The 26,514-nt window shown below is 62.9% G+C and overlaps 1 protein-coding gene across 1 annotated transcript in view; it reads right to left on the reverse strand.

Moving 5' to 3' along the window:
• HDAC4 (histone deacetylase 4) overlaps nucleotides 1-26,514 on the reverse strand; it is a 208,652-nt gene that overhangs the window by 51,663 nt on the left and 130,475 nt on the right. Inside the window, exons 7-11 of the mRNA XM_036254080.1 lie at nucleotides 18,468-18,618; nucleotides 11,982-12,102; nucleotides 9,097-9,218; nucleotides 3,257-3,388; nucleotides 216-328 (exon numbers count right to left, since the gene is read on the reverse strand). Coding sequence (XP_036109973.1) covers nucleotides 216-328; nucleotides 3,257-3,388; nucleotides 9,097-9,218; nucleotides 11,982-12,102; nucleotides 18,468-18,618 — 639 coding nt within the window. The remainder of the gene's footprint in view (nucleotides 1-215; nucleotides 329-3,256; nucleotides 3,389-9,096; nucleotides 9,219-11,981; nucleotides 12,103-18,467; nucleotides 18,619-26,514) is intronic.

Below are 26,514 nucleotides of genomic sequence, written 5' to 3' on the forward strand. Positions count from 1 at the left end.
AACACCCGTGTCCACGCTGGGAGGAGGTGGCCCGACGGCAGCAGGTGGACAGGAAGGTCACACGAGTGCTGTGCAGGCTGCTCGCCCCTCAGCTCCCCTCGCCACGACCTGGACGGTCATAACCGAAAGCAGTGTGAGCTGCCGTCACCACGAGCAAGTCAGCTCCCCAGTGCCACCTCTGGACGGCAGGAAAGAAACAGGAAGGGGGCACTGACCTCGGCCGGGATGCTGGGGACCGCGGGCGCAATCCCGTTCTCCGTGCTGACGCTCCCGGAGCTGTTGTTGGGCGAGCTGGGCGCGGAGCCGGGGGCGCTGCTGCAGGCCGAGTCTGGGCGGAGAACAGGTGCTGTCAGCCACGCAGTGCAGGCCCGGGACGGCCACGGGCACGCCTGCCGGCTGGGGCCTGGGCTGCGGGGCTTCGGCTCACCCACTTGTAGAGGAACAGAAAGCCCGGCAGGACAGAACATGGCACTGTGCACCCCACTTGCCATTTTCAGTTCTGTGGACACCGCACGGAAGACTTTTGAGCTGTGCACATTATCAACTTTTTTCTCCTTTGAATTTTAAGATGATCTTAAACACCAGAAAGGCAAGCCCTTGGACACTAATATTCTGACAACAAGGGTTACGAAAGCCCGGCCAGTGTGGCTCAGTGGACTGAAGGTCGCCCATGGACGGAGAGGTCCCGGTTTGATCCCTGGTCAGGGCACAGGCCCGGGAAGCGGGCTCGATCCCCAATAGGGGGCGTGCAGGAGGCAGCCAATAGATGTTTCTCACATCAATGTTTCTATCTCCCTCTCCCTTCCTCTCTGTCTTAAAAAAAATCAGTAATAACATAATTTTTTAAAAAGCCAGCCAGGAAACAAAGCAGTCACTGAGAGCAGAGAAAGGGCGCTGTGGTCACCAGGGACGCACCCACGTCAGTGACCACTCTGACCACACCCTCTCATCCTTCCTGCACAGCGTCCATGTCCAGGGAAAGCAGAGCTCAAGGCTTCTGACCAGCCAGTGCCCGTGGAGACACCAGGGCTGACCGAGTAGCCGTGGAGGCACAGCGGCTGCCCCTTGCTCGTGGGGACAGGGCTCGTGGGGACAGGGCTCGTGGGGACAGGGCTCGTGGGGACACCAGGGCTGACCGAGTAGCCGTGGAGGCACAGCGGCTGCCCCTTGCTCGTGGGGACAGGGCTCGTGGGGACAGGGCTCGTGGGGACACCAGGGCTGACTGAGTAGCCGTGGAGGCACAGCGGCTGCCCCTTGCTCGTGGGGACAGGGCTCGTGGGGACAGGGCCCGTGGGGACAGGGCTCGTGGGGACAGGGCTCGTGGGGACACCAGGACTGACCGAGTAGCCATGGAGGCACAGCGGCTGCCCCTTGCTCGTGGGGACAGGGCCCGTGGGGACAGGGCCCGTGGGGACAGGGCCCGTGGGGACAGGGCTCGTGGGGACAGGGCCCGTGGGGACAGGGCTCGTGGGGACAGGGCCCGTGGGGACAGGGCTCGTGGGGACAGGGCTCGTGGGGACACCAGGGCTGACCGAGTAGCCGTGGAGGCACAGCGGCTGCCCCTTGCTCGTGGGGACAGGGCTCGTGGGGACAGGGCTCGTGGGGACAGGGCTCGTGGGACAGGAGGGTGCTCTGTGCCGGTGGCCTTCGCAGTTCCAGGCACGGACCCTGAGCGCGGGGTCTTCTTCCTCTGCCCCAGGCCCTGACCACGGCCACCGCCAGCCCTGTCTGCTGGGAAGAGCTCTGCTCGGCTCTCCTCCAGCCCCTGGGCCTGTGCGCCCAGGACACCCGCTCGCGTCTCCGTGGCGCTGCGCCTGCCCCCCAGCTCTGCCTGGCCCTCGCAGCTCCTGCCCCTCCCGGCCTGGGTTCCTCGGGGCGCACTCGCCAGGGAACGCTCTCAGGGTCCTTCGGGTGCTGTGCCCCAGTCTGCCGCTTGTCTCATGGGTGACAGTCTGGTCTCTTGAATTAGACGGAAGTTCCTGGCCAGCGAGGACCTGTGTTGTCTTTGTGCCCAGACAGGTCCTGCCTCGGGAGCACCGGCAGCTGTGGCTGACGGCACATGCTCACTCAGAGAGCAGCCTGGGACAGTCCCGTCTCACCAGCAGCGTGGCCAGAGACAAAGCACGGGCAGGCGCTGCCCGAGGACACCAGGCTGCGACTGCAGGCGGACCAGCGCTTTAACGCACGGGGTGCCCGGATCCGCGCGAGAACCCCGGCTGGGGAGGCCAGAGGGCCTTCCGACAACAGTCTTCACCTCTGTGCACCAGACCAACCAAAGGACAAAGCCGGCGAAAAGGAACACGACAGACCCAGGGGACTGCCACTGATCGGTGCACAGAGGCAGGCCCGGGCTGGGGCTTCCTGAGGAGCCCAGCGTGGCGGGCAGGGCACTGGGCACACAGCTCACCCGCAGTGCTTGGACTCAGAGGGTGAGGTCTGGGTGAGGTCTGGCTGCTCACACAGGGAGGCCCAGGGCCAGAGGTGCCTCCTCCTCCCGAGCGCGCCTTGGTTTTCAGACCAAACACTGTACTTGGTGCAAATGTTTCCCAGCTGCCTCTGACCAATCCCTTTGTCCTGTGCTCCCAGGAACATGGACATGCGCCCTCATGACAAGGTGCGCCCCCAGAAGTGGGGTATGCTCTCAGGGTAGGGGTACGCCTTGAGGTGGGGTACATCTTAGGTAGCAGATGCACCCTTGGGAGGGGGTGCTCCTGAGAACTGGGGTGTACCTGGGGACATGGGGTACATCCTTGGGAAGGGGCTGCACCCTTGGGAAGGGGCCCTGCCCAGTGGGTGTATTGTGGGAGTATTCTGCATGTTCACCACCAGGTGGGGGCCAAGAGCAACATGCTCACTAGGAGGAAGTCCTTCTGGGCCTACCTGCCAGTCCCCTACAGGAAGACTTGGCTGCTCTAGCAGGGTCACTGGAGCAGGCTCGGCCACATGACTCCCCACCGACAGGCAGGGTTGACTAAAACCCTGCCTTCACAGCAACCTGAACCTGAATTCCTGCAGACGCTCCTGTCCCGTCAGCCTCGCTGTGCGTGCTGGGCCTGCTGACGAAGCCGGAGCGAGGACAAGCTGCGCAGGGACAGTGTTCCTCGAGGGCACTGCTGGCACATGGGAATGAGCACCCAAGGCCGAGCGGCTGTGCAGGGTGGGCTTCAGCCTCGGAGATGCTAAAGGAAGAGCCTCGTGCACAGGAGGTGGCAGGTAGACTGGTGGGCAGAGGGGTTTAGAATCTCCTCCAACATACCTGTGACATCCAAGGGACGCTTTTTCAGAGCAGCGACGACGGGCCCATCTTTCCTGCGCAACAGGGGGCTGCTCCGTCTCTCAGCCACTTTCTGCTTTAGCCGGGACCGTAATTTCAGGTTGGGTTCCGAAGCTGCGTGAAAAGGAGATGTCGTTACGGCCCAGCAGACACGGCCGGGGTCAGGCCATCTCGTGGTGGCTTTGAGCACACGCTGGGAAGTATGTGCCAACACTGGCTGTTGCTCCGGGGCTGGGTGCAGGCGCTGCCCTGAGGCCTGGAGAAGTTTCGTGCTCATCAGACAGGGCACAGCACAGAGGATGCCTTGGCTGCACGGCTCTGCACGGAGGTTATAGATCTGGGCTGGCGGTGTCACCAGGAACGACGGACACTGCTTCACCAGCAGGCCGGAGGAAAACTGATGACCCTGCTTCTCGGGGTGTTGGCCCCTGGACATTATGACCTCCCACACCTTCCTGCTCACCTGCTACGTGTCTGAACCCCAGAAGCAAGCTGCCGAGGCGAAGGCACTAACACCAGCCCCACCGTGAGGAGCAATAGCCAAGCCAGGTCTCAACACCTGAGTTTGCCTGAACACGGGCACAGGTGTTTTGGCTTGGTTTGGATGGAGCCATTTGCAAACCTGGGACTCAGCCCACGGTGGTTCCTAAGTCTTCTGCACCTAGAGCCCAGACCAAGCCCACACCAACCAAGTCACCTCTGTGGGAAGCCAGGGCACCCTCCACCTGGGCTCCAGACACAGGTGCCTGCAACTCCAGGGCCATCAGCACGGAGCCAGGACCGGGAAAAACCGCTGTGGCGGGCCCTTAGGTGCGAGGCTTTACTTCATGTCCGAGCTCCAACTACTTGTAGATTTGCAAACAAGCGTGTTTATACCTGTTTGTTTGTTTGTTTTCAATGAGCAACCCTGCTGTTCTCAGTGTTTCTGGGACAGGACGTTCACCCCTCTCAGGAGCAGGAAGTGCACTCTCTGTTTTCCCTGGAGCCAGGCGCGCAGGACTCCGGCCTCGGTGCACCTCACTGAGGGCTGCTGTGCTGTGCTTTGGGAAGCACGGGGGGACAAGTCCTGGGTGGCAGGGGACCCGGAGGAGGCTGCAGGCAGGAGCAGGGAGGAGCAGGGCCCTGAGTGAAGCTTCCAGAGAACTCAGACGAGCTCAGGAGGCCAGGCTTTTCCTGCTGCTCAGCGGGCGGGTCTCGGGAGAGGCCCCCACCCTGCAGCTCATGGCGGGACCTTCCAAGGCGAGCAATGGGATGCCTCCAGGGTGACAGCACCCCCTCCTGCCTGCTGCTCATCCTGAGGTGCCGCAGATGCATGTCCCAGTCCCTTCTGCTCTCACACGGAGCCCTCAGCGGTACTTGGAGGCAAAGCAGCAGACCCCACCTGATCACAGGCAAGGAAATGAGTTCTGCTCCCGCAGCAAGCTCTCGGCCGAGACAGGACAGGCTTCAACAGCGTCCGTCTGACCTGGACAGAGCTGGAGGAGACACTGCTTCTCCAAGCCCAGGGCGTGCAGCCCCCTGGAAGGAGTGTCAGCCCCTGACCCGTGGAGGGTCCCTCTCGGCAGCGACCCCCCTACCGCCCACACTGCTCTCTTTCTGCACAGCAGTGGCCCACTGCTGAGACGCCGTGGCTCGTCCCTCTCCTTCCTGCGCTCCCTCCCATTCCCCAGCACTTGACCACGAAGCGGCAAGACCGGAAGGCTCTGTCCAGCCCGCCTGGTTCCAGTGCCCATGGCAGAGCTCGGCCGCAGGGGCCCCCACACAGGCCTCACCCTGCTCCCTGCACCAGCCCCACCTGACCTGCGGACCCCATGCACAACGCAAACAAGGCCCAAATTAAACACTAGCCTCGTTCCAGCTGAGCAGTGGGCCACCAGGTGGGTGCTTCTCCTGCTGGGAGGGGCGGGGCTGCAGCCAAGGCCCCCCTCCCTCTGCCCCAGGAGGGAGAGGCGTGCTCAGCACAGTGAGCAGGGGCAGTGCGGCTCGGCAGGCACGCTCATGAGCACTGCAGGACACGCGCTCCGGCCCGACTCCGTCTTCAGGGGTCTGTCTACACAGACACTCACCCAGGAGCCAAGGTACCATGTTTGTTGGAAAATAAAAACTAGAGAAGTTACACTTTAAGTCACATCCACATATGGGAAGAATAGAGAAAAAGGTACTGATCTTTACACACCTATGTAGAATGGGACGGACAGTGTAACATTAACTGAAAAGTAAAGTTACAGGACAAAATGCAAAGTAGGCATTTCTGTTAACGAAAGACAGCTACACACACATCACACACACAGACACACCCGGCGCAGACACCAGCAGACCCCACAAGGTTAGCAGTCGCTGTCTCTGAGAAGCGAGACTCAGTGTGTACTTTCCTGTGTTAATTTAGGACCAGCACATTCTACTCATGTGGTTTCTCAAAGAAAAACGTCCTCTCCGTGATGCTTCGTGGTGCGTCCTCTAGGCCCCGGCCTGACTCCATTGGGCCCGGGCAGCTCTCCCGGAGCAGTGGGGCCTGAGGAGCTGAGAGCACCGCGAGGCTCTGCTGGGCTCCCGTGCTGGGCAGAGTTCCGGGCTGGGCAGACAGCCGGAGCAGGCGCAGGCCCTCCCAGAGCACAGTGCTCCACTTCAGAGAGGGGCACGGCGCTCGGTGGGTCCGGATGGGGCCGGGCTGGGCAGACAGCCGGAGCAGGCGCAGGCCCTCCCAGAGCACAGTGCTCCACTTCAGAGAGGGGCACGGCGCTCGGTGGGTCAGGATGGGGCCGGGCTGGGCAGACAGCCGGAGCAGGCGCAGGCCCTCCCAGAGCACAGTGCTCCACTTCAGAGAGGGGCACGGCGCTCGGTGGGTCCGGATGGGGCCGGGCTGGGTAGACAGCCGGAGCAGGCGCAGGCCCTCCCAGAGCACAGTGCTCCGCTTTAGAGACGGGCACAGCGCTCAGCAGGTCTGGATGGGGCCAGCTGCGTGGGGGTGCCTCCTTGCCCAGCACGGCAGCTTCACCCAGTGACGGAGGGAAGCCCGCCAGGTTTCCCAGCACAGCAGTCGGCCGACACTCCCGTGAGCACTGCGAAGCCACCTGTGGCGAGGTGCAGAGCTGGGTGCGGTCCCGGGAGGGAGGCAGCAGCAGTGACCCTGGGAGCCGTCTTGGGCACACTGCCAGGTCCAGCGCGGTGCAGGGACTCGGGAGCTGGGTCCTCACCCAGCCGGCCCCCCTCGCTGCAACAGTTCTGCACCAGGCTCAGGGGAGAAGCTCCGCACAGCCCTGGGGACGACCCTGCGACACCAGCGACAGCGCCCTGCTGGGAGAGCACTGCTGTGTCCCAGAGCCAGGCAGGAGCTGGGCGGGGCTCCGTGCTGACGCAGCGGGAGAGGGTTGTGGCGGGGTGCCGGCCGACTGCTTGTGGCTCTGGTCTTGTCTCATCAACGGGAAGTCAAGTTGGAGTCTTTACAAAAACTCTCGGCAGCTGACATCCTCAGAAATAGGAGGGCCAAGTGCTTCTGGACAAAAGTCACAGCCCGCGTCCCATCGCTGCAACGGAGCTCAGCTGCTTTTGACGGGGACGAGCCCCTCTCTCCAGAACCACTGTGAACTGAACGCTGCGCTTCACTGGGGTCTCGGGCCAAGGCAGTGGCTGCCCCACCCATGAGCCCTGGGAAGGCTCGTCCACGAACGCTCCGGGACCTCTCGGGACCTCTGTCGCTGCTGCACTTGAAGAGGCTCGGAAACCAGGGTCAGGGCAGCTTGAGGCACCACCCAGAAGACCCAGGGGGTGGGCGCCATCTCACCTGCTCTGTACCACTGCCCAGAAAATGACCCCTTTGCATTCCGGTGGAGGTGGAGGCCACTCCACTGTCAATCACCAGGGACGGGGGCAGGGCCAGAAGACGAGCCTACTCCCCAGCAGGGTGAAGCACACCTCGAGGCCAGACTGCTGGTGTAAGTGCTGGTGTTTCCTCCCATGAGGTCTTCCTGAGGGGTGTCCAGTGTTACCCAGGTTTCTGGCTGACGTATGGCATGGAGGGAAGGGCTGAGGGTGCGAAGTCGGCCAGACAGTTGCTGTCGGGGTGAGGGTCAAGGTCCCAACATCTCAGGGACGCACAAGCAGAGGCCTGTCGCCACGCTGACGGAGGGCACAGGAGGTCGAGAGCCCCCCCCTCACGAGGCCGCTGGGTGCAGGGGCAGGAGGGAACGCCAGCTCCCCTGGGGATGCAGAGGCTTGGCCGGGGATGAGTGTCTCACGAGACAGAACGGGGAGAGCCACCCACAGAGGCTGCCAGAGCACAGGTGCGGAGCGTGAGCCGACGGTGTGTCACATGTCACACGTGCTGGAATTGCCCCTTCCAGCCTGACAGGTGGACACACTGTGTGCAAGGTAACAACCACTCAAAGTAAAACCAGGACTACTGAGCACACATCGCACCTATCGAAGGTGGCCGTGTAACCAGCCAAGGCGCACTGCAGTGACCAGACATCCGTGCTCGAGGTCCACGTGCGGACGTGGCAGGAACAAAACGTCACTCAGCAGTGGCGACGGCGAGTGTCTGAACGCAGGCGCCTCTGGGACGGCACACGACAGACACCTCACTGCCCTATCCCTCACGTGGCCTGCACCCCTCCAGTGCACTGCCGGTACGTCTTGGGAACCCACTGCGGCATCAGCTCCTGCTCGAGGTCCCGGGCGCCGAGCACCCTCAGCACAGGAGGCAGGGCCTCCTTCCGGGTCTCCCTGCCAGCCAGTGCCCACTGCTCACCATGGACTCCGGCTTGGCGGGTCTGTTTGCTTAATTAGTGCTCCTAAGGGAATGTGGAGGGCAACTGGAGGATGGGCCTCCAGACACTTTTCTGTCCAGTTGGTGGGCTCTCTTTAGGGGAAACTCAAGACCACTCTTGGCAGAGAAGGAGAGAACCGCACCCTCAAGGTGAAGAGGAAGGACAGAAGCCCCAGTCCGTCTGCAGCAGTCAAGGGCTCACACACATTTGCAGAGCTCCCCCTCTGACTGGGAGGGGCTCTACCTCCCCCCAGTATCCCGGCAAGGCTCTGGAGTTAGCACCAGGGACATGGCCGCCCTGCTGTGGCCCCTCCCCCTCACCCCTGTCCTGTCTTGCTGGGCGGAGCTGCAGTCCCCCTCCCTGTAACTTCCGGCTCTGCATCCTGGTCTCCCCTGGTGCGGAGCCCTCTCGGGCACCGCTCTGCCCATGGAGAGGCCCTTTCTGAGTGGGGGGGCAGGTGCGCTCTGGGGTGTGACTGCTGCAAAGCGTGTCTTCCTGAACCCACCAGAATCCTCTGACTAAGTCTGTGCTGATGGAGACACAGCTGCGCAGACCCCTCCCGGTGAGCAGGGTGTGCAGCACCGCCCACTGCTCCGCCAGGCCGCCCACCTTCATCGCGCTGCCCCTGGAACCACCGCCACTGTGCCCGCCCTGCCAGTGCCCTCCCTCTCCGTTTCAACTGGGGGCTGTGCAGTCCCGAGAAGCCCCTCACTGTCCCTGCAGGACACTGAGCTTCCTCCGACTCCGGGGCCAGCCACCCCCACTGCCCACGCTCGATGAAGGCACTCGGCTGGGACAAAGCACAGTCTCCGACCTCAATAAGAGCAAGTCTGCACGTTTACAGACGGGTCGCGAGCTTCAGAAACAGGTGCACACGCACGAGGGTCACTGCCGGGCTGAGCCACGCGGGAACGTGCAGACACCGTCGGAAGCAACGCCCTGACACAAAGCAGCACGCACTGGAGGTACTCGAGGGCCTGGTAGGCCTGGGGAGGGGAGGTGCAGGCGCAGAGCCCCCCCCCTGCCCCCCTGTACCAGCAGGCCCTGGGCACTGACCTGTTTTTCTGAGAGGGAAGTCGTCTTTGGCATCGTACATGCCCAGGACTGGGTGGTTGTAGGAGGCCGACACCCCACTCTGGGGTGGGGAGCTCTGGTCCAGGGAGCTGTGCTGCGTCTTCCTGGGGATGACACGGAGACACGGCTGAATGAGCTCGGGCAGGGACCCGGTGCGGCCTGGCCCTTAGCACCAGCCAAAGCGCAGCCCAAGTCACTGTCCTGTGCGTGGTGCCCTTTGATACATCATCCCAGCTCAGCTGGTGGCCTCCTGGGCAGACCGGCCTCCTCTCTGGAGCAAGACTGAAAGGAAATCAAAACCAACGAGACCGAGGGCAGACACATGCAACCACGCCTCAGGGCCTGACCCAGAGTGGAGATCTCCGCCCGGCCGCTGCTGTCAGGTGGCGCTGCCCTGGTCTGCGCTCTGGCCGCCAGGGTCAACACCAGCACTGGGGCTTGTCCCAGGGGACAGGCCAGAGGCAGCAGGCGGCTCCAGGTGAGGAACCAAAGGTGTGTTGGGGAGCCTCGGGGACACCTGGGCCCTGGAGGGTGGGAGCCGTGTGGCCCTTCCCCCAGCTGAGAACCTGCAGCCCCACCTGCACCCCCTGGAACCAGCCCTTCTGTGGGGGGGCCGGGCCCCCTGGGGCTGTGCTGTAAGTTCACTTCCCTAGGGCCAGCCGGGTGGGACCCAGAACCTAGAGTAGCCAGCGGACAGGTACCACCAGGAGACTCGGGGGGGGGGGGGCTCGGGGGAGGGTGCTGGCCGCACCACCAGCCACTCTGTCCTGAGGGGCTGTCAGCGCCTGCGGCGTTCAGACTGTGAGACCTTAACTGGACTGTTAGACTGTTTGAACACAGTGCTCCCTGTCCGTGCACCTGGTGTGATCTGCACTAAGAACATGAGCTCCTCAGTGCCTCCGGGTGGAAAACCCAGTGTCCGAAGGCAGAGGGGTGTAAAGAAGGTGCTGCTCAGGAGACCAGCTCAAAGAGCACGGCCAGCCCCCAGGACGTCCAGCACCCGCCCCGCCGGCCGCACCGCACACTGCAGAGACACTCTCCGGCAGGGCGTGCTCCCAGGCCCGGGCCACCTATGGCTAGGGCGGGAGAAGGCATCCGTGGGCTGGCTGCACCCCTGTCACGGGTCACCCCCCTCAAGCACAGAGCCCTCCTGCCCACCTGCAGTGGTGCTGAGACCCGGCAGGCCTCCCCTCGGCGGGGACCGTCTCCCAGTCTCGTTCAAGGTCTGAGGGTCAGTATCTCCACCGAATCAGACTCACACGCACCCTCTGGGGCGCAGCCCGGACAGCTCCAATCTCAGGGCCCTGCCCTCAGGTGGGGAGCCCGGGTCCTCCCCGGCCCCTTCCTTACTGCCAGCCATTCCGTGTGGACCCCACTTGGACCCTCACGGCACCTGCGGCACCTCCTTCGCCACAGCACCCAGGACCGCGGTGACACGCTCCTCCAGCCCGCAGGGTGCACGCGCCCACCCCCGTGGCCACTACTCCCCCTGCCTGGTCTCCCAGCCCCATGCTGAGTCGCCCGAACCCCGTCCAGGGCACTGTGGCTGCCACCCAGCAACACGACTCCCACTTCCCACCATGCCTGCCTTGCCGGGCTCACCCCACGCTGCTCCTCTTCCGGATGGTTCTGGGGCTCCCCACCCTCTGGACTCTCCTCCGCCAGCTGTCTCCGCCTCCTCCAGCTGCTGCCCTCACAGGTCCGGGGTCCAGGCCCCGCTGTGCTCCCTGGTCCCTGCCCCGCCCCCAGACTTCCCTTGCTGCTGCCCTCAGCTCCGCACCGGGGCTCTGCCGCCGCCGCTCCCCAACTGCGTGTCACTGCAGTCCCGTCTCCCCAGCGATGGTCTTTCCTACGGCAACTCCCGTGACTGTGACTAGTGGGGAGACCACGGGTCCGACCGGTCCGAACGTGGGGTCTCGGGGTGCGTCGCCCCTCTCAGGTGGTTCTGGGCTCAGAGCTCCATCACGCTTCCCATGGGCCCGTGGCCTCCCGCCCCTGTGCCTGTCCTGGCCGAGCTACGACGCCACGGGCAGCCACGCGTGAGCACAGACGGGGTCCCAGCAATGAGCAGCCACAGGGGCCTCGGGAGCAGAAAGGGCCTGGAGGCAGACGCCTTTGGGTTGCACCGTGACTGTGACCACGGACGCATCGATGGAAGCAGGCAGGCCACCTCACAGGGCTTGGGGTTTCAGCGCTCTGGGGCCTGAGGACAGCAGTTTCTCCCAGTGAGACGAATGACGGCCACATCTGAGTTACAGAAACTACCCTACGGGCTCCTCCACGCGACGACATTACCCCGAGAGCAGTAGAAAACAAAACGTAGAGCAAACATCTGGGAAGCACCCTCGGTCAGTGTTTAAAGCCACAGGCTCGCCACGCCCTTCCAAATGCTGCCTGCGTCCACAGCCGGCCCCCTGAGCCCTTCGCCTGCGGAACACTCCCCGACTCCTGGCACAAGCGGGCTCGTTGGGGCGCCTGTGGCTGCGCGGGACCTGGGAGGGCTCCTGCGTGAAAACGATGGAACTGCGCAGAGGCTGGCTGACTTCCCGGAAAATCAAGACCGGGGGAAGAAATCCAGGTGCATGTGGGGTTCCAGCTCAAGTAGCTCCTTGCATGGTCTGAAAAGACCACAAGAACCTGAGAATGACGAGCAGGCCCCAGCCCCAGTGTCCCTTGGGCCACAGAGAGACAGGCCCACGCCCTCTGGAGACCGCCGTGCGCCTCAACCACCAGACCACATGGTTCACGCCATACTTGCTCCTTGCCTTGGGAGTGTCGGAGTCCACACCGCCCTGCCTCTCCCGGGGAAGAGCAGGTGCCCTCCATCTGTCAGGACCATGAGTCGGGCCCCGCCACACCCCACTCACCCGTACCAGTAGCGAGGGTCACTGGACAGGCAGTGGTTCAGGCTCCGGTGGGCCAGCGCCTTCTTCTTGTTGAGGACAAACTCCTGCAGCTTCATCTTCACCTCGGTGCTGGCCACGGCGCCTGCACGGGGAGAGCAGAGGGCGCTGGAGGTGCTGCCTGCAGGGCGGCCCACCCAGGGACGGGGAGAAGGGGCGGGGACGGACGTTCCAATTCAGGAGGCTACGCACTGTGGAGCTTCTCCAAGGAAGGAGAGGCCGGGAGGTGTGATAAGGGAACCGTTCTGAATGAAGCTCTGATATTCTTACAGAAAGGAGTCTGGCCCTGACCGGTGGGGCTCAGGGGGTTGGGGCATTATCCTGTACACCAAAGTGTGGCGGTTTTGATTCCCGATCAGGGCACACACCCAGGTTGTGGGTTCAATTGCCAGTCGGAGTGCATGCGGGAGGCAGCCGATCGATGTTTTTCTCTCTCTCCCTTCCTCTCTCCAAAATCAATGTTAAAAAGAACATTCTGGACAGAGCACTGGCAGCAGGGCGGCTCCCTTCCCATAGCAGCGCACGGGCAGAACCCCAGAGGTGCCGTGTACACCACACGCCCTCCCGCGGGGACATGAGGGAGGCCCGTGCCCGGGGCGGGCTGCTGTCATGCTCCTGCACCCACAAGGCAGCAGGCTCCTTCGCAGTCACCTTGAAGGTGCGTTCTGCTCCTTGCCACCTGCAGCTACTGGGGCAGAGAGCACGTCACCAGGGACTCAAGTCAAGGCCATGTGCTTTGTGCTGTGCTGAGGCTGCTGGCTGGCCACAGCCCTCTCCCACCCTGGAGCAGGTCACAGGAGTGACCTGCCTGGCCTCCTCTGCCACCATCAGCTGGGGGCTGAGGTCCAGGTCCCTCCTTACACGGGCTGGTGGGCATGACCAGAGTGCATGTCCTCACCCTCCCCACAGCCTGGCCTGCAGCCAGCACAGATGAAACACAGACACGCGACTCTGAGAGCAAAGGGAATCCTCTTTTCTTCCTCGTACTTTGTGAGGACAAGATTGAAAAGGAAGCTGCTGGCTCTGGTCCTCACCCTGGGGACCCAGCAGATGGGTGGGGGGGCCAGGCCAGGTGGGGCCAGCAGATGGGTGGGGGGGGCCAGGCCAGGCGGGGCCAGCAGATGGGTGGGGGGGGCCAGGCCAGGTGGGGCCAGCAGATGGGTGGGGGGCCAGGCCAAGTGGGGCCAGCAGATGGGTGGGGGGGCCAGGCCAGGTGGGGACACAGCAGATGGGTGGGGGGGCCAGGCCAGGTGGGGACCCAGCAGATGGGTGGGAGGGGCCAGGCCAGGTGGGGACCCAGCAGATGGGTGGGAGGGGCCAGGCCAGGTGGGGACCCAGCAGATGGGTGGGGGGCCAGGCCAGGTGGGGCCAGCAGATGGGTGGGGGGGCCAGGCCAGGTGGGGCCAGCAGATGGGTGGGGGGGCCAGGCCAGGTGGGGCCAGCAGATGGGTGGGGGGGGCCAGGCCAGGTGGGGCCAGCAGGTGGGTGGGGGGCCAGGCCAGGTGGGGACCCAGCAGATGGGTGGGAGGAGCCAGGTCAGGTGGGGCCAGCAGGTGGGTGGGGGGCCAGGCCAGGTGGGGACCCAGCAGATGGGTGGGAGGGGCCAGGCCAGGTGGGGACCCAGAAGATGGGTGGGAGGGGCCAGGCCAGGTGGGGACCCAGCAGATGGGTGGGGGGGGCCAGGCCAGGTGGGGCCAGCAGATGGGTGGGGGGCCAGGCCAGGTGGGGCCAGCAGATGGGTGGGGGGGCCAGGCCAGGTGGGGCCAGCAGATGGGTGGGGGGCCAGGCCAAGTGGGGCCAGCAGATGGGTGGGGGGCCAGGCCAAGTGGGGCCAGCAGATGGGTGGGGGGGCCAGGCCAGGTGGGGACACAGCAGATGGGTGGGGGGGCCAGGCCAGGTGGGGACCCAGCAGATGGGTGGGAGGGGCCAGGCCAGGTGGGGACCCAGCAGATGGGTGGGAGGGGCCAGGCCAGGTGGGGACCCAGCCAATGGGTGGGGGGCCAGGCCAGGTGGGGCCAGCAGATGGGTGGGGGGGCCAGGCCAGGTGGGGCCAGCAGATGGGTGGGGGGGGGCCAGGCCAGGTGGGGCCAGCAGATGGGTGGGGGGGCCAGGCCAGGTGGGGCCAGCAGGTGGGTGGGGGGCCAGGCCAGGTGGGGACCCAGCAGATGGGTGGGAGGAGCCAGGTCAGGTGGGGCCAGCAGGTGGGTGGGGTCCAGGCCAGGTGGGGACCCAGCAGATGGGTGGGGGGGGCCAGGCCAGGTGGGGACACAGCAGATGGGTAGGGGGGCCAGGCCAGGTGGGGACCCAGCAGATGGGTGGGAGGGGCCAGGCCAGGTGGGGACCCAGAAGATGGGTGAGAGGGGCCAGGCCAGGTGGGGACCCAGCAGATGGGTGGGGGGGCCAGGCCAGGTGGGGCCAGCAGATGGGTAGGGGGGGGCCAGGCCAGGTGGGGCCAGCAGATGGGTGGGAGGGGCCAGGCCAGGTGGGGCCCAGGTGGAGGGGCTGCAAAAAAGCTGTTGGACACAACAACCTGAACAGTGGGTCTCTATCCTCGCCTGCCTCTGCCGGGGACCTACTGTTTCTTGTGCCCACGCTCTTCTGAGGAAGGCACGTGGAACAAAAATTACTTCTAGGGTCAGGTGTTCCATCTTATGGACTGCAGCTGTCTGAGCCCCTTTCACAACAAGTGGACGCCTTTCCTCAGCAGCTGCACGACAGAGACGGAGCCGTCCTGGTCGCTGCGACCTGCTGGGACCTAAGACGTCGCTCGGATCTGCGTTCAAGACGGTGTCGCTCAGCTGCTCACAGGCCGTCCACTCAACTAGGATTTTACTAACTCAAGATGCTGTGTGGATGCTGACACCTAACTCCCACCAATCCTGAGAATTCACCGTTCCATCAAATGAATGGCATTAATGGTAACAGAAATAAAATAACTGCAGAACTACTTAAAGTTAAAAGTACTGTGTAAACGTTTACAAGTGCAACAAAACTCTGAATTAAATTTTTTTTTAAAAAATGTACTTTCTGCCCCGCAGGGACCACTGAGGCTGTCTCTGACTTGCAGGCAGATCGGAGGTGTCTCCTAAGGTCAGGTCTCGTCCTACTTCGTGAGGCTTAGCTGTGCTTCGCACTGGGAGGCCGTGGTGAGCGAGCCGATGCAGACAGCTCACTGCGTGCTGGCAGCTGTGCACAGGCCAACGAGCCGACACGCACAGGCTCAACTCGCACCCTTGGACGAGCAACAGGACTTCCTCACCCCAGAGAAGAGTGCAGAGGACCACTGAGCACCAAGCACAGCCAGGAGCATGCGGACAGAGAACCCCGGGGGAGCCCGTGTGCGCCAGCGCCCGGCACGCACGCCCCGTCCGGGTGCACGCAGGTCGACAGGCCCCGCGAAGCCCGTGCTGCTGTCTGTGGTGGCGGCTCTCTGAAGTGGAAGGCAGCCCCGCAGGGTGGGCCGCGTGTGGCAGGCCCCAGAGCCTCCAGGTGCTCAGATTCCTGACAACGAGCCGGAGGGCTCAGACTCCCACTCTCACTCTGGCCACACAGCACTCGGCCGGGACTGTCAGGGACAACAGCACTGCTGCCACACCCACTCCAGATGAACACATGGGCGCCTGCTCCACGTGCTGCGCCTTCACGGGGCCGGCGCCCTGGCTGCACCCGCAGTGTGAAAAAGTCAGCACCCAGAACAGGCAGTGGCGTGGAAGAAGGGTACCCTCTGAGCCAGCAGGCTGAGCAGTGAGAGCAACGAGCGAGGGTGATGGACCCTGGGTCCCAGCTAACCCCTGCAGGGCCATGCCTGCACTCCAACACTGGGGTGCCCCCCTGCGCTCCCACACGGGGTGCCCACCTTGCTCTGACACGGGAGTGCACACAGCCAGCCAGTCTGCAGTGAAGCATGCAGTGGCCTCGCGCCCTCACGCTGTGACAGGACTGAGCGGCTCCTTGGATGCAGGCGTTGTTCTCACGCGTCACTTGCAAGGCAGACCTCGCGGGAGCACCCGCTCTCCTGATGAGCTCTCTCTACTGACGCGCCATCAGGTTTAAGAAGATATTATTTTAAGAGTAAACTGCTGGCCCTAGCTGGTTTGGCTCAGCGGTTAGAGCATTGGCCTGTGGTCCAGAGAGACCCAGGATCCGTTCCTGCTAAGGGCACGTGCCTCGGTTGCAGTTTGTCCCCGGCCTTGGTTGGGTCGTGTGGGTGGCAGCCACTCGATGTGTCCCTTTCGTGTTGATGTTTCTCTCTCTCTCTCTCTTCCTCTCTCTCCCTCCCACTCTATCTGAACAAAAAATGGAAAAATGTCCTTGGGTGAGGATTAAAAAAAAGAGTAAACCGCTGTAATAACAAACACTTGCGGAAATATAAATTTTATGTATAGAAACAATCACTACGAGCTTACAAATAGCTCAATAGGTAAGTTAACTAATAATAAAGGAAATAAAAATAGATCTTTTCAGGACAAAAATAATCCCCGTTTGAAGAGATAAGTTCACAAAGTGTAGAAGACAATACAGGCATGATCATAGACTAGACTGCATTCTAACCCTGACTCGGGAAAGACGGGCGAGTAGCCGTCAGGGCTGAGCCTGGGCGAGAGGGGAGGGGCGGGGTGCGGAGGAAGGATGTGCTCTGTGCGAGCTGCCCGCGGCTGGTCCAGGACGTGGGCAGAGCCGCTGCACCCCACCCCCGAGAAAGGGACATGGGGGTCGGCTCCCCACACACTCACCTGGGGCACCCTCTGGCCCATCGCACAGCCCCCGCGCCCAGAGCCACGAGGAACTGCTGCGCCCAGCAGGACAGTGACTGAGGAGTCACTGCTGGCGGGACACGGACCACAGAACTGCTCTGCAGCTGGTGGCCGCGACACTGGCACAGCGACTTGGATAAGCACCTGGCATCGTGGACGACAGCTGAGCACCAAGTACCCGAGGTCCCGCAGCGCCCGGTCGCAGGGGCCGCCGCCCCAGGCCCGGCCCGGACGCGCACAGCGTGGCGGCCCGCACATCGGCGGAGAGAACACCAGTGAGGACGGCTCGGTGAGCCCAGTACAAGTGAGAAGGAAAGTGCAGGAGCCCCGATAATGACCCTACTCATTTCAGAAGCAAGAGAAGTTCCTGGGGTGTCAGGGAGCAGTCACCCTTGGGAAGGAGAGCGGGTGGTGACTGTCGGGGCCCCAGGGGCGTGCCTGGGGACAGTGACACAGGGTGGTCCTTGAGCTGCGAGCTCCCTGGACACTGCGAGCTCCCTGGACACTGAGGTTGGGGCTTTTCTATATGTCTGTCACATGCCAGTACAACTCTCTTTAAAAAAGCTTCAAATGGCCCGGCCGGTGTGGCTCAGTGGTTGAGCGTCGACCCTGCACCAGGAGGTTGCCAGTTCGATTCCCGGCCAGGGCACATGCCCAGGTCATGGGCCTGATCCCCAGTGGGGGGCGTGTAGGAGGCGGACAATCGATGTTCTCTCTCAATGTTTCTCTCTCTCTCCCTCTCACTTCCTCTCTCTGTAAAATCAATAAAAGAAAAAAAATTTTTTAAAAAAAAGTTTCAAATTGACTTCGCGAGAAGGCTGTAGTGCATACGACATTAATTTTAACAAGCGCTTGTTAAAATGACTGTGCAGATGGCCAGCCGTTTTCAGAAGCTGAAGCTGAAGGACCTTTGGGACTGTGAGGTTCTGTCTTGGTGAAGCACGTCAAGTCTTCTACTGCTCGTCGTGGGCGCCGGGCGGGCAACTCGCCTGACTGTCGGTGCCCAGGCCCTGCCAGGGACAGAGCCGTGCGCCACTCTCAGCGAGGCGGGGACAAGCGAGCGCAGCTGAGCACGGGCGCCGGGCGGCAGCGGGAGGCGGAGCCACGCTGCGGAAGGAAGCGGCACGACGCCCAGGGAGTGCTCCCTTCTCACGGTCGGGGGGGACACCGCTGCAGGGGACACACCGGCCTCACTCAGGCCCGTCACTCTGTCCAGTGGCCAGGCGGTCAGCAGAGGGGCTGTGGCCTCTTCCCTGAGATGTGGGGGATTTTTCGGAGGACAGGACAGCACCTAGAGTGGCCTCCAGGCTAAGACCAAGTCTGGCGTTTCTTAGGGTGACAGACCACACTGGTCTTCACACCTGAGCACAGCACGGCGCCTGCCGAGCCCGGTGTCCTACCAGCCAGCACCAGTCCCAAGGCACTCACACTACGCTCTCACAACAGAGCCCTGACACACGCGGGACGGAGCTCGTGGCTGAGAGGCACTGTCTTCTGTGCGCTGCGGCTCAGCCTCCAGGCCTCTAGCATCTGCCGAGCAGTCGAGCCAAAAGCCCTGCTGCACGCCCGCAGCCCCAGGAGGAGGAAGCCACGGTGGAGACAGAAGCTAAGGTGACTAGGAGAGCCCCTGGGAGGGGGGACACGGCACTCTAGGACCAGGAGGAAGGACTGGCGAGGGCCTGGGCGTGGCACTCACTCTCTTTGCCTTTCTCCTTGTTCTTGAGCTGCTGCAGCTTCTGCTCCCGGTGCTGCTGCTCCAGCTCCTGCTCCTGGCGGTGCCTCTCCAGCTTCCGCTGGTGCTCCAGCAGCTCCTGCTGGTGCTTCATGGCGAGCAGCTCCTGCTGGTGCTGGGAGGAGGGAAGGGGAAAAGAGATCAGAGCCGGGGCGAGACAAGATGACACGCACGACAGAATCAGCGAGGGGCCAGCTTGTCTCGGCGCAGGTGCCGCGGCCAGGGCAAGTCCTGTCCGCAGCCAGCGCTTCCACAAGCCCACCGACTCCGCTCAGTGTGCCGCAAACAGGCTACTTGGAGCCCAGAGGTCTCCTGACCTCTGAAGTGTTAGAATGACTGGATCCCCAGGAGAAAACAGGACGATCTCTGTTGCCTTGCCAGCTGGGAACGCCCTTCTGAGAACGACGGAAAAGAGGCGAAACTCGCAGCCAACCGCTTGTGGGGCTCACGAGACACGGGCGCATCTGCCCACAGCCCCGTCGGGAACGTGCACGACGGTCACACAGGACAGCCGCTCCACGCGCCCCGACGTGCCTCCCAGCGGAACACAAGTGGCGCCCACGCCGGAGCACTAGCTCGCGATGGCAAGGGGAGCAGCAGACACGGGGACGGCGGCAGACCGAAGAGCACGCCGGAGCAGCCCAGCACGCCAGCCTTCGACTGCTGTGCCGCTCGAGAGCAGGACACCCTAAGACCTGGCGATGCGAGTCAGAGGCTGCTCCAGGGCTGAGGCGAGAGAGGCAGGCAGGCAGGCAACTCCCAGTGTGGACCAGTCTCAGCTCACGAGGGTCACGCGCTCTGGAGAGAACACCCATGGGCACTGAGGGTCACGTGGAGAAAACTGACATCACAGTCGACTTCTTGAGCTGGGCACAGTGGGCATGAGCAGCACTTTCCATGCCCTTCCTCCCCGGTCTGCCGTCTGGTCAGTGGAGGGCCTAGGCCAGCCTACTCCATGGGGACCTGGTTCTGCCCCTCCCCGCTCCCAGGTGGCTGCTGTGACGACTGCAGGAGAGCCTGTGGGAGCACCTGGAGCAGTGTGGCACACGCCTCTTGCCGGTGCGCTGCTGCCCCCTGGAAGATGACACCCAGGGAGCTTGACTTCTCCCAGGCACTGCAACGTCACCCTAAGGTCAGGACAAGGCCCCGCGGGGACAGCACACACAGAACAGTGGGGCTGGATTCCAGGAGCGCTGACTCGGAGCCCGGCTGCACGCGCAGGATAGCAGGGGTGCAGGGGGTCCTGCTCCTGTGTCAGCCTCTACCCGACACCCGTGCTCAGAGCCGCATGTGCGCCAGGCTCATGAGGACAGGCGCACGCCAGGGAGGACGTCCGTCCGAAGGTGCGCTTGCAGATCTGAGCAGACGCCGGAGGGCCGCCGTGCCCTTGGTGGAGGCACGCCCCGCCCCGCCCCGCCCCGCCCCGCGTCCCAGGCCCTGCCAGCCCTGCTCTGGCGATCTCCGGAAATGGGCACCCAGTGGCCCGCTGCGGCTCTTCAGGTCAGGACAGCAGGACGGCGACATTCTGAACAATGGGTCCCCCCCATACTGCCTACACCCCAAGGGGCCGATGTGCAACTCGGGGTCCCTTTCAGTGGCTTAGCACTCATGTACTGCCTAAATGAGGGGCAGGCAGAAATACGCTTCACAGTCTCACAATATTTACTTTTGGGCCAAAAACCAGAAGGAAGCGAGATCTTTCAACTATTACAAAAAGACTGGAAACCACCGCCACAGACACCGTGACTGAAGTCCACGGCGCACAGCAGCCCTAGGGACAGTGTCATCCTGGAGTCCGAACGGCGGCTCAGGTCCCCGGGGCACCCACAGCGTCACTGCACACTCGCACCCGCCTCCCGTCTGGGTGGACACCATCAGCTTACATCACAGCCACAGAACAGAAGCACGGGGACGGTCAGCCCTGCAGCCTCTGCACAGCACCACGTCTCCGTGTCCCGTCGTGGGGCAATGCAGCCCTCCGCACGCTCAGATCTGGGGAATGAGGGCCGGCTGCTCTGCTCCCCACTCACACACCCGCTGTGCACCGCAGCAGGGACTGCCCGTCAGTGCCCAGGAAGGCTCCCGCTGCCCTCCATGGGGATGAACGAACGTGTCACAGGCTGAGCTCGTGGCTGCAAAGGTCTCTAAGATGAGCTGACTTCCATGTAAGGTACAATCTGAGTTCTCTGCACCCAGTATCTCGTTAACATGTGTGAAGAGCAAGACTATTCTATGAAGAAAGGAAAGCTGCTGACAAGCTATTTTCTGCAGATTAAAACTATTATGAGCAATTTAAAATAAAACGTCTACAACTTAATTTTTCTAAGGAAAAAAAAACACAGTAAGAACAGATCCCATACTCTGATGAGAGCTTAACATGGAACTGACCTGGAAGCAACTCTGAGCTCGGGTCCCTAGAACCCCGCTTCTCTGACTCTGGCCTCAGAACTGAAGACAGGGGTGTTCGAGCGGAACCCAGCCAAACGTCTACTTTCAAAAGTGAACTAAAATAAATCCTGCTACGCGGAAGGACTGAAATTGGGAACAGGTACGCACCCACAGCCCCGGCCCAGAACAGAGCCCTCCGGCCTGCAGGGTGCGGCCCCTGACCCGCTCAGGGCGCCTCTGCTCCGTCCCAAGGACCAGGGACCGCTGGCTCTGCGAAGCGGCGCAGTCAGGCTCCGTCCGAGCACGTCGACGCCACACAGGCCACTGCAGCGCTGCTCCCACGCCACTCTCCCTGGCCAGCTGCCACCAGCACTCACTGAGGCAGGAGCGGCAGGGGGGTATTTCAGCACGGGGGGGGGGGGGTTTCCATGGCCCACATGTGCACGGGAGGGTTTCCATGGCCCACATGTGCACGGGGGGGTTTCCATGACCCACATGTGCACGGGGGGTTTCCATGGCCCACATGTGCACGGGGGGGTTTCCATGACCCACATGTGCACGGGGGGGTTTCCATGGCCCACATGTGCACGGGGGGTTTCCATGGCCCACATGTGCACGGGGGGGTTTCCATGGCCCACATGTGCATGGGGGGGTTTCCATGACCCACATGTGCACGGGGGGTTTCCATGGCCCACATGTGCACGGGGGGGTTTCCATGGCCCACATGTGCACGGGGGGGTTTCCATGACCCACATGTGCACGGGGGGTTTCCATGGCCCACATGTGCACGGGGGGGTTTCCATGACCCACATGTGCACGGGGGGGTTTCCATGGTCCACATGTGCACTGGGGGGGGGGGTTTCCATGATCCACATGTGCACTGGGGGGGTTTCCATGGTCCACATGTGCACTGGGGTGGTTCCATGATCCACATGTGCACTGGGGGGGTTTCTATGACCCACATGTGCACTGGGGTTTTTTTCCATGACCCACATGTGCACGGGGGGGTTTTCCATGACCCACATGTGCACGGGGGGGTTTCCATGGCCCACATGTGCACGGGGGTTTTCCATGGCCCACATGTGCACGGGGGGGGGGTTTCCATGGCCCACATGTGCACGGGAGGTTTCCATGGCCCACATGTGCACGGGGGATTTCCATGACCCACATGTGCACGGGGGGGGTGTCCATGGCCCACATGTGCACGGGGGGTTTCCATGACCCACATGTGCACGGGGGGGTTTCCATGGCCCACATGTGCACGGGGGGGGGTGTCCCATGGCCCACATGTGCACTGGGAGGGGTTCCATGGTCCACATGTGCACTGGGGGGGGATTCCATGGTCCACATGTGCATGGGGGGGTTCCATGGTCCACATGTCCACCGGGGGGGGTGTCCAAATGTGCACGGGGGGGGGGTCCAAATGTGCACCGGGGGGGGTTCCATGGTCCACATGTGCACTGGGGGGGGGAGGTCCATGGTCCACATGTGCATTGGGGGAGGTTCCATGGTCCACATGTGCACGGGGGGGTTCCATGGTCCACATGTGCACGGGGGGTTCCATGGTCCACATGTGCACGGGGGGGTTCTATGGTCCATATGTGCACTGGGGGGGGGTCCATGGTCCACATGTGCATTGGGGGAGGTTCCATCGTCCACATGTGCACGGGGGGGGGGGTTCCATGGTCCACATGTCCACGGGGGGGGGGGTCCAAATGTGCACGGCGGGGGTTCCATGGTCCACATGTGCACTGGGGGGGGGGGGGTCCATGGTCCACATGTGCATGGGGGAGTTCCATGGTCCACATGTGCACGGGGGGGTTCCATGGTCCACATGTGCACTGGGCGGGGTTCCATGGTCCACATGTGCACTGGGGGGGATTCCATGGTCCACATATGCATGGGGGGGTTCCATGGTCCACATGTGCACTGGGGGGGATTCCATGGTCCACATATGCATGGGGGGGGTTTCATGGTCCACATGTGCACTGGGGGGGGGGGGCAAGACCCATGGTCTGCTAGGAGCCCGAGGATGTCTAACGGTCTCACACACAAGGACCCCACGGAGCAGGGTGTCTTCCTGAGCTTGAGCACACTACAGACTCGGCAGCAGCCGCAAAAGTGAGGGCAGTATGGGAGGACCCCGGCCCACACCTCAGCAAACGGGACCTGTGTCCAATGGTCCCTGCGTCCTCACACAGCTAGATCCTGGCTTCGGAGGAAAGCTAGCCCACCTGCCGGCCAAGGAGCACCTTCCGTGCTCTGGGGTACGGACCGGCCCCAACAGAGCTGGTCTTAGCTGGGTTGTCATGCACCATCGAGGGTCCCACCTGCTCTGTGCCGTCTGCCCGAGTTACGCTGTCGTCACTGGAAGCAACATGCCATGAAAGGGCCTCGGAGCCTGTCCTGGGCATGCAGTGGAGGGTGGCGGAGGGCATGGCTTCCGTGGCTCCTTTGGGACTGAAATGCTGCTCCTCACAGGGTCCTCGGAAGCCAGCCGCTCCCCGTCCCTCACCGGACGTGCTGGCGCACACCGAGGCCCCATCTCAGTGGGCTCCCAGTCCTTCCCTCTGCCCCGCCAGGCCCACCCTGAAGTGGCCACTCAAATGTTACAAGACAAAGGGTCAGCCTTCAGCACCACAGTCCACGAGAGGAGGGTGGGCCAGAGGCGCCAGCACGGCGTGGGGGCACTTCGGACACTTCTGAGGCCGCGGGGCAGCGCACTGAGGAGGGCGAGGCCGAAGGGGAAGGAGGGGCACTGAGGAGGGCGAGGGGTGAGGACAGGAGGGCCAACTGCAAGCATGCACCCCCCCGCCTCCGCGTGCCCAGGGAACTCTCCTCCGAGGCTGGGCTGCACAGCCGCTCCCTCCTGAGGACCAGCACCACGCCCGCCAGGAATCCTGGCCCCTTCCTTCCCGCTCCCAGCACCGGCACCCTCGTGCTGGGCCCAGGCTCTCTTCCGCCCTCAGCCCTGGCCACAGCGGATGTGAGGGACCCAGAGGGCAGGACCAGTGAGGAGGGGAGCTCACGCAGGCAGGACGCCTTTGGGCACACACAGAGATCCTTCTCTCCTACTACAAGCAGCCTACAGTCAACGGCACCGTCGGCAGCACTGTCAGGACACCTGCTAAAGAAGACACTCTGCGGCCAGCGCGCAGGGCCCAGCATGGCCAGCACTGCCCACAGCGAGTCCCAAGAACCGCGGCAGGGCCAGCAGTGCATCCCAGCATGCATGTCAGGCACAGACGGCTTTAGGGACGACACAGGGCTCTTGCATGCAGCCCGAGCTTTCCCAGGTACCACAGTCACGACAAACTGAGTGCACCCCACTGGCTCATTGATGTCTCCTCGGGTGACCTGGAAGCCAGGGCTCCGGGCAGCCTCTCTTCAGCCACCTGGGCAGGTGATCGAGAGAGAACATCCCAGCTGGGCTCCCAGTGCCGTAGAGCCAGGTTCCCTTTCACTGTCTCCGTCTCGGCAAGGAAAAGTCACACCCTCAACTAGGTACTTCCTGAAATCCTGTCCTACCCCTGGGAACAGCACAGCCATATGAGCAGACATGGGAGAGAGAAGCTCACCCTCCCCAGCAGCAAGCACGCAGACTCAGACGGCGTGGGCCGGTCCCCACTCCCGCGGCCCACCTGTGGAGGCGCCACTGCTCGGCACTGCCCTCCCGGCCTGCCATCACACCCACGAGGAGAGCTGTCCAGACACGCTCGCCACCGCTCACACGAGGTCCGCAGGCCGTCCTGTTTGCAGACAGACAGCCAGCCAGCGAGCTGGTGCCAGGGCTGGGTGGCAGTGTTCGCGGGCACAGCGTTTCCGTTCGGGCAGACGTGAGAACTGGCGATGTTGCAGACAGTGGTTGTGCCAGCAACACTGAACTAGGGCCCTGAGATGGCCTGAGGTGACAGCGTCCGGGCTGAGTGCAGTCGTCACAATAAGAAACAGCTGAGGGCGTCCTGCTGGTTTGGCTCAGCGGTGAGAGCGTCGGCCCACGGACCAGAGTGTCCCAGGTTCGGTTCCTGCTAAGGGCACGTACCTCAGTTGCAGTTCGCCCCGGCCCTGGTTGGGGTCGTGTGGGTGGCAACTGGCTGACGTGTCTCTCTCACGTTGATGTTTCTCTCTCTCTCTCCCTCCCGCTCTACCTGAAGGTAAATGCAAAAATGTCCTCGGGTGAGGATAAAGAAATAGCTGAGGGGTTCAGTGGTAATACAGCTACCATGTTACCCAGCAATTCTGCCCTAAACAACTGGAACCGGGCTCAAACAGAACCTGTGTGCGACCGCTCACAGCGGACAGCGCGACCGCCCAACGCCTGCCACGAGGTGATGGGCAAACCCACCTGTGTGCCCCAGGAATGCGCTCGTGCGACGAGAAGTGCAGCACCGCGTGGGCAAGCCTCGAGCACACGGAGCTGGGGGAAGGAAGCCGGCCAGCGGCACGCTGTGTCCACTCTGCACGCCCGCACGGGCACACGGGAGGCGGAAAGCAGGCGCGTGTTGCCGGGGTTGAGGAAGGGCACAGGGAGAGACTTCTCTTTGGGGTAACAGCATGGTCTGGACAGACAGTGGTCATGGTTTCACGACACTGTAAATGAACTAATTATGTTTCACTGAATGGTACGCTTTAAAATAGTCAAATGCTGAATTCTAAGTTACGTGATTTTTACCATGATAAAAAAAAATGGCTAGGAAAAAACTAAGAATTTCCCATAAAAGAAAAGGAAAAAGGCACAGCTTCTGTCACGTGGAGGCGCCCAGGTGACAGTCAGTGTGGCTCTTGAGACCGAGGACAGCAGTGTGACGCTGCCACCTGGGCTGCGCTCTAGAGGGTCCTGGCTGTTCGGGAGCGAGGCAGGAACGGGGACGGAGGAGGAGAAGGCCGAGTGCTCCGGGCACAGCCTGACGGGCCCTGGACACACAACCGGACCAGCACGAGGAACGGGGAACAGGAAGGCGCCCTGGCCAGGAGCAGACGGGTCCTGGGAGCAGTGGGAAACGGTGACACTGCTCTGAACAGCGTGCTCACCATTCACCTACTGCCGCCGGGAAACAGCCGTCCTGGGAGGAGGCCAGTCTCTCACACGGGACCCAGCATAGGCCTTCTGTCCTGGGGGACCCGCAGAGGGGGCCCGACTCAACCCCACAGAAGAACCAGGAGGGTGCTCCTGGTGACTCCGAGGCACACACTCCCCCCGAGCCCCTGCCGGAGACGAGGCCTTCAGGAGACAGCCTCAGCCTGCCAGGTCCCCAGGGCAGCGGGTCCCCTGTGCTGGGGTCCTGCCTTGACGGGAGCTCCGGCATGGAGCAGGCCGGCCCCGCCCAGGCTGCCAAGAAGACCGGCACAGATAACTTTTCAAGATCTCAGTGTGGCTAAGGAAGTCTGAGCCCCAGCAGCTAAGGGAAGGGGGAGGGCGCAACCACCCTGTGCAGACGGCGAGTCCGCCACCTAGAGGACAGGGAGCAACGACGTGAGTGTGTGGAGGTGCATCGGGCACTGCGACCACTCTGAAAACACACAAAACGAGGCTTTTAAAGACAGAGGAAGCCTCAGTCACCAGACTGCGCCACATGGTCTCAGAAAGAAGTTTATGCCAGGAGCCTAGCAGACGTGTTCCTTC

This window comes from Molossus molossus, unplaced genomic scaffold (assembly GCF_014108415.1).
Source record: "Molossus molossus isolate mMolMol1 unplaced genomic scaffold, mMolMol1.p scaffold_m16_p_11, whole genome shotgun sequence".
In the NCBI taxonomy this organism is placed as follows: Eukaryota; Metazoa; Chordata; class Mammalia; order Chiroptera; family Molossidae; genus Molossus; species Molossus molossus.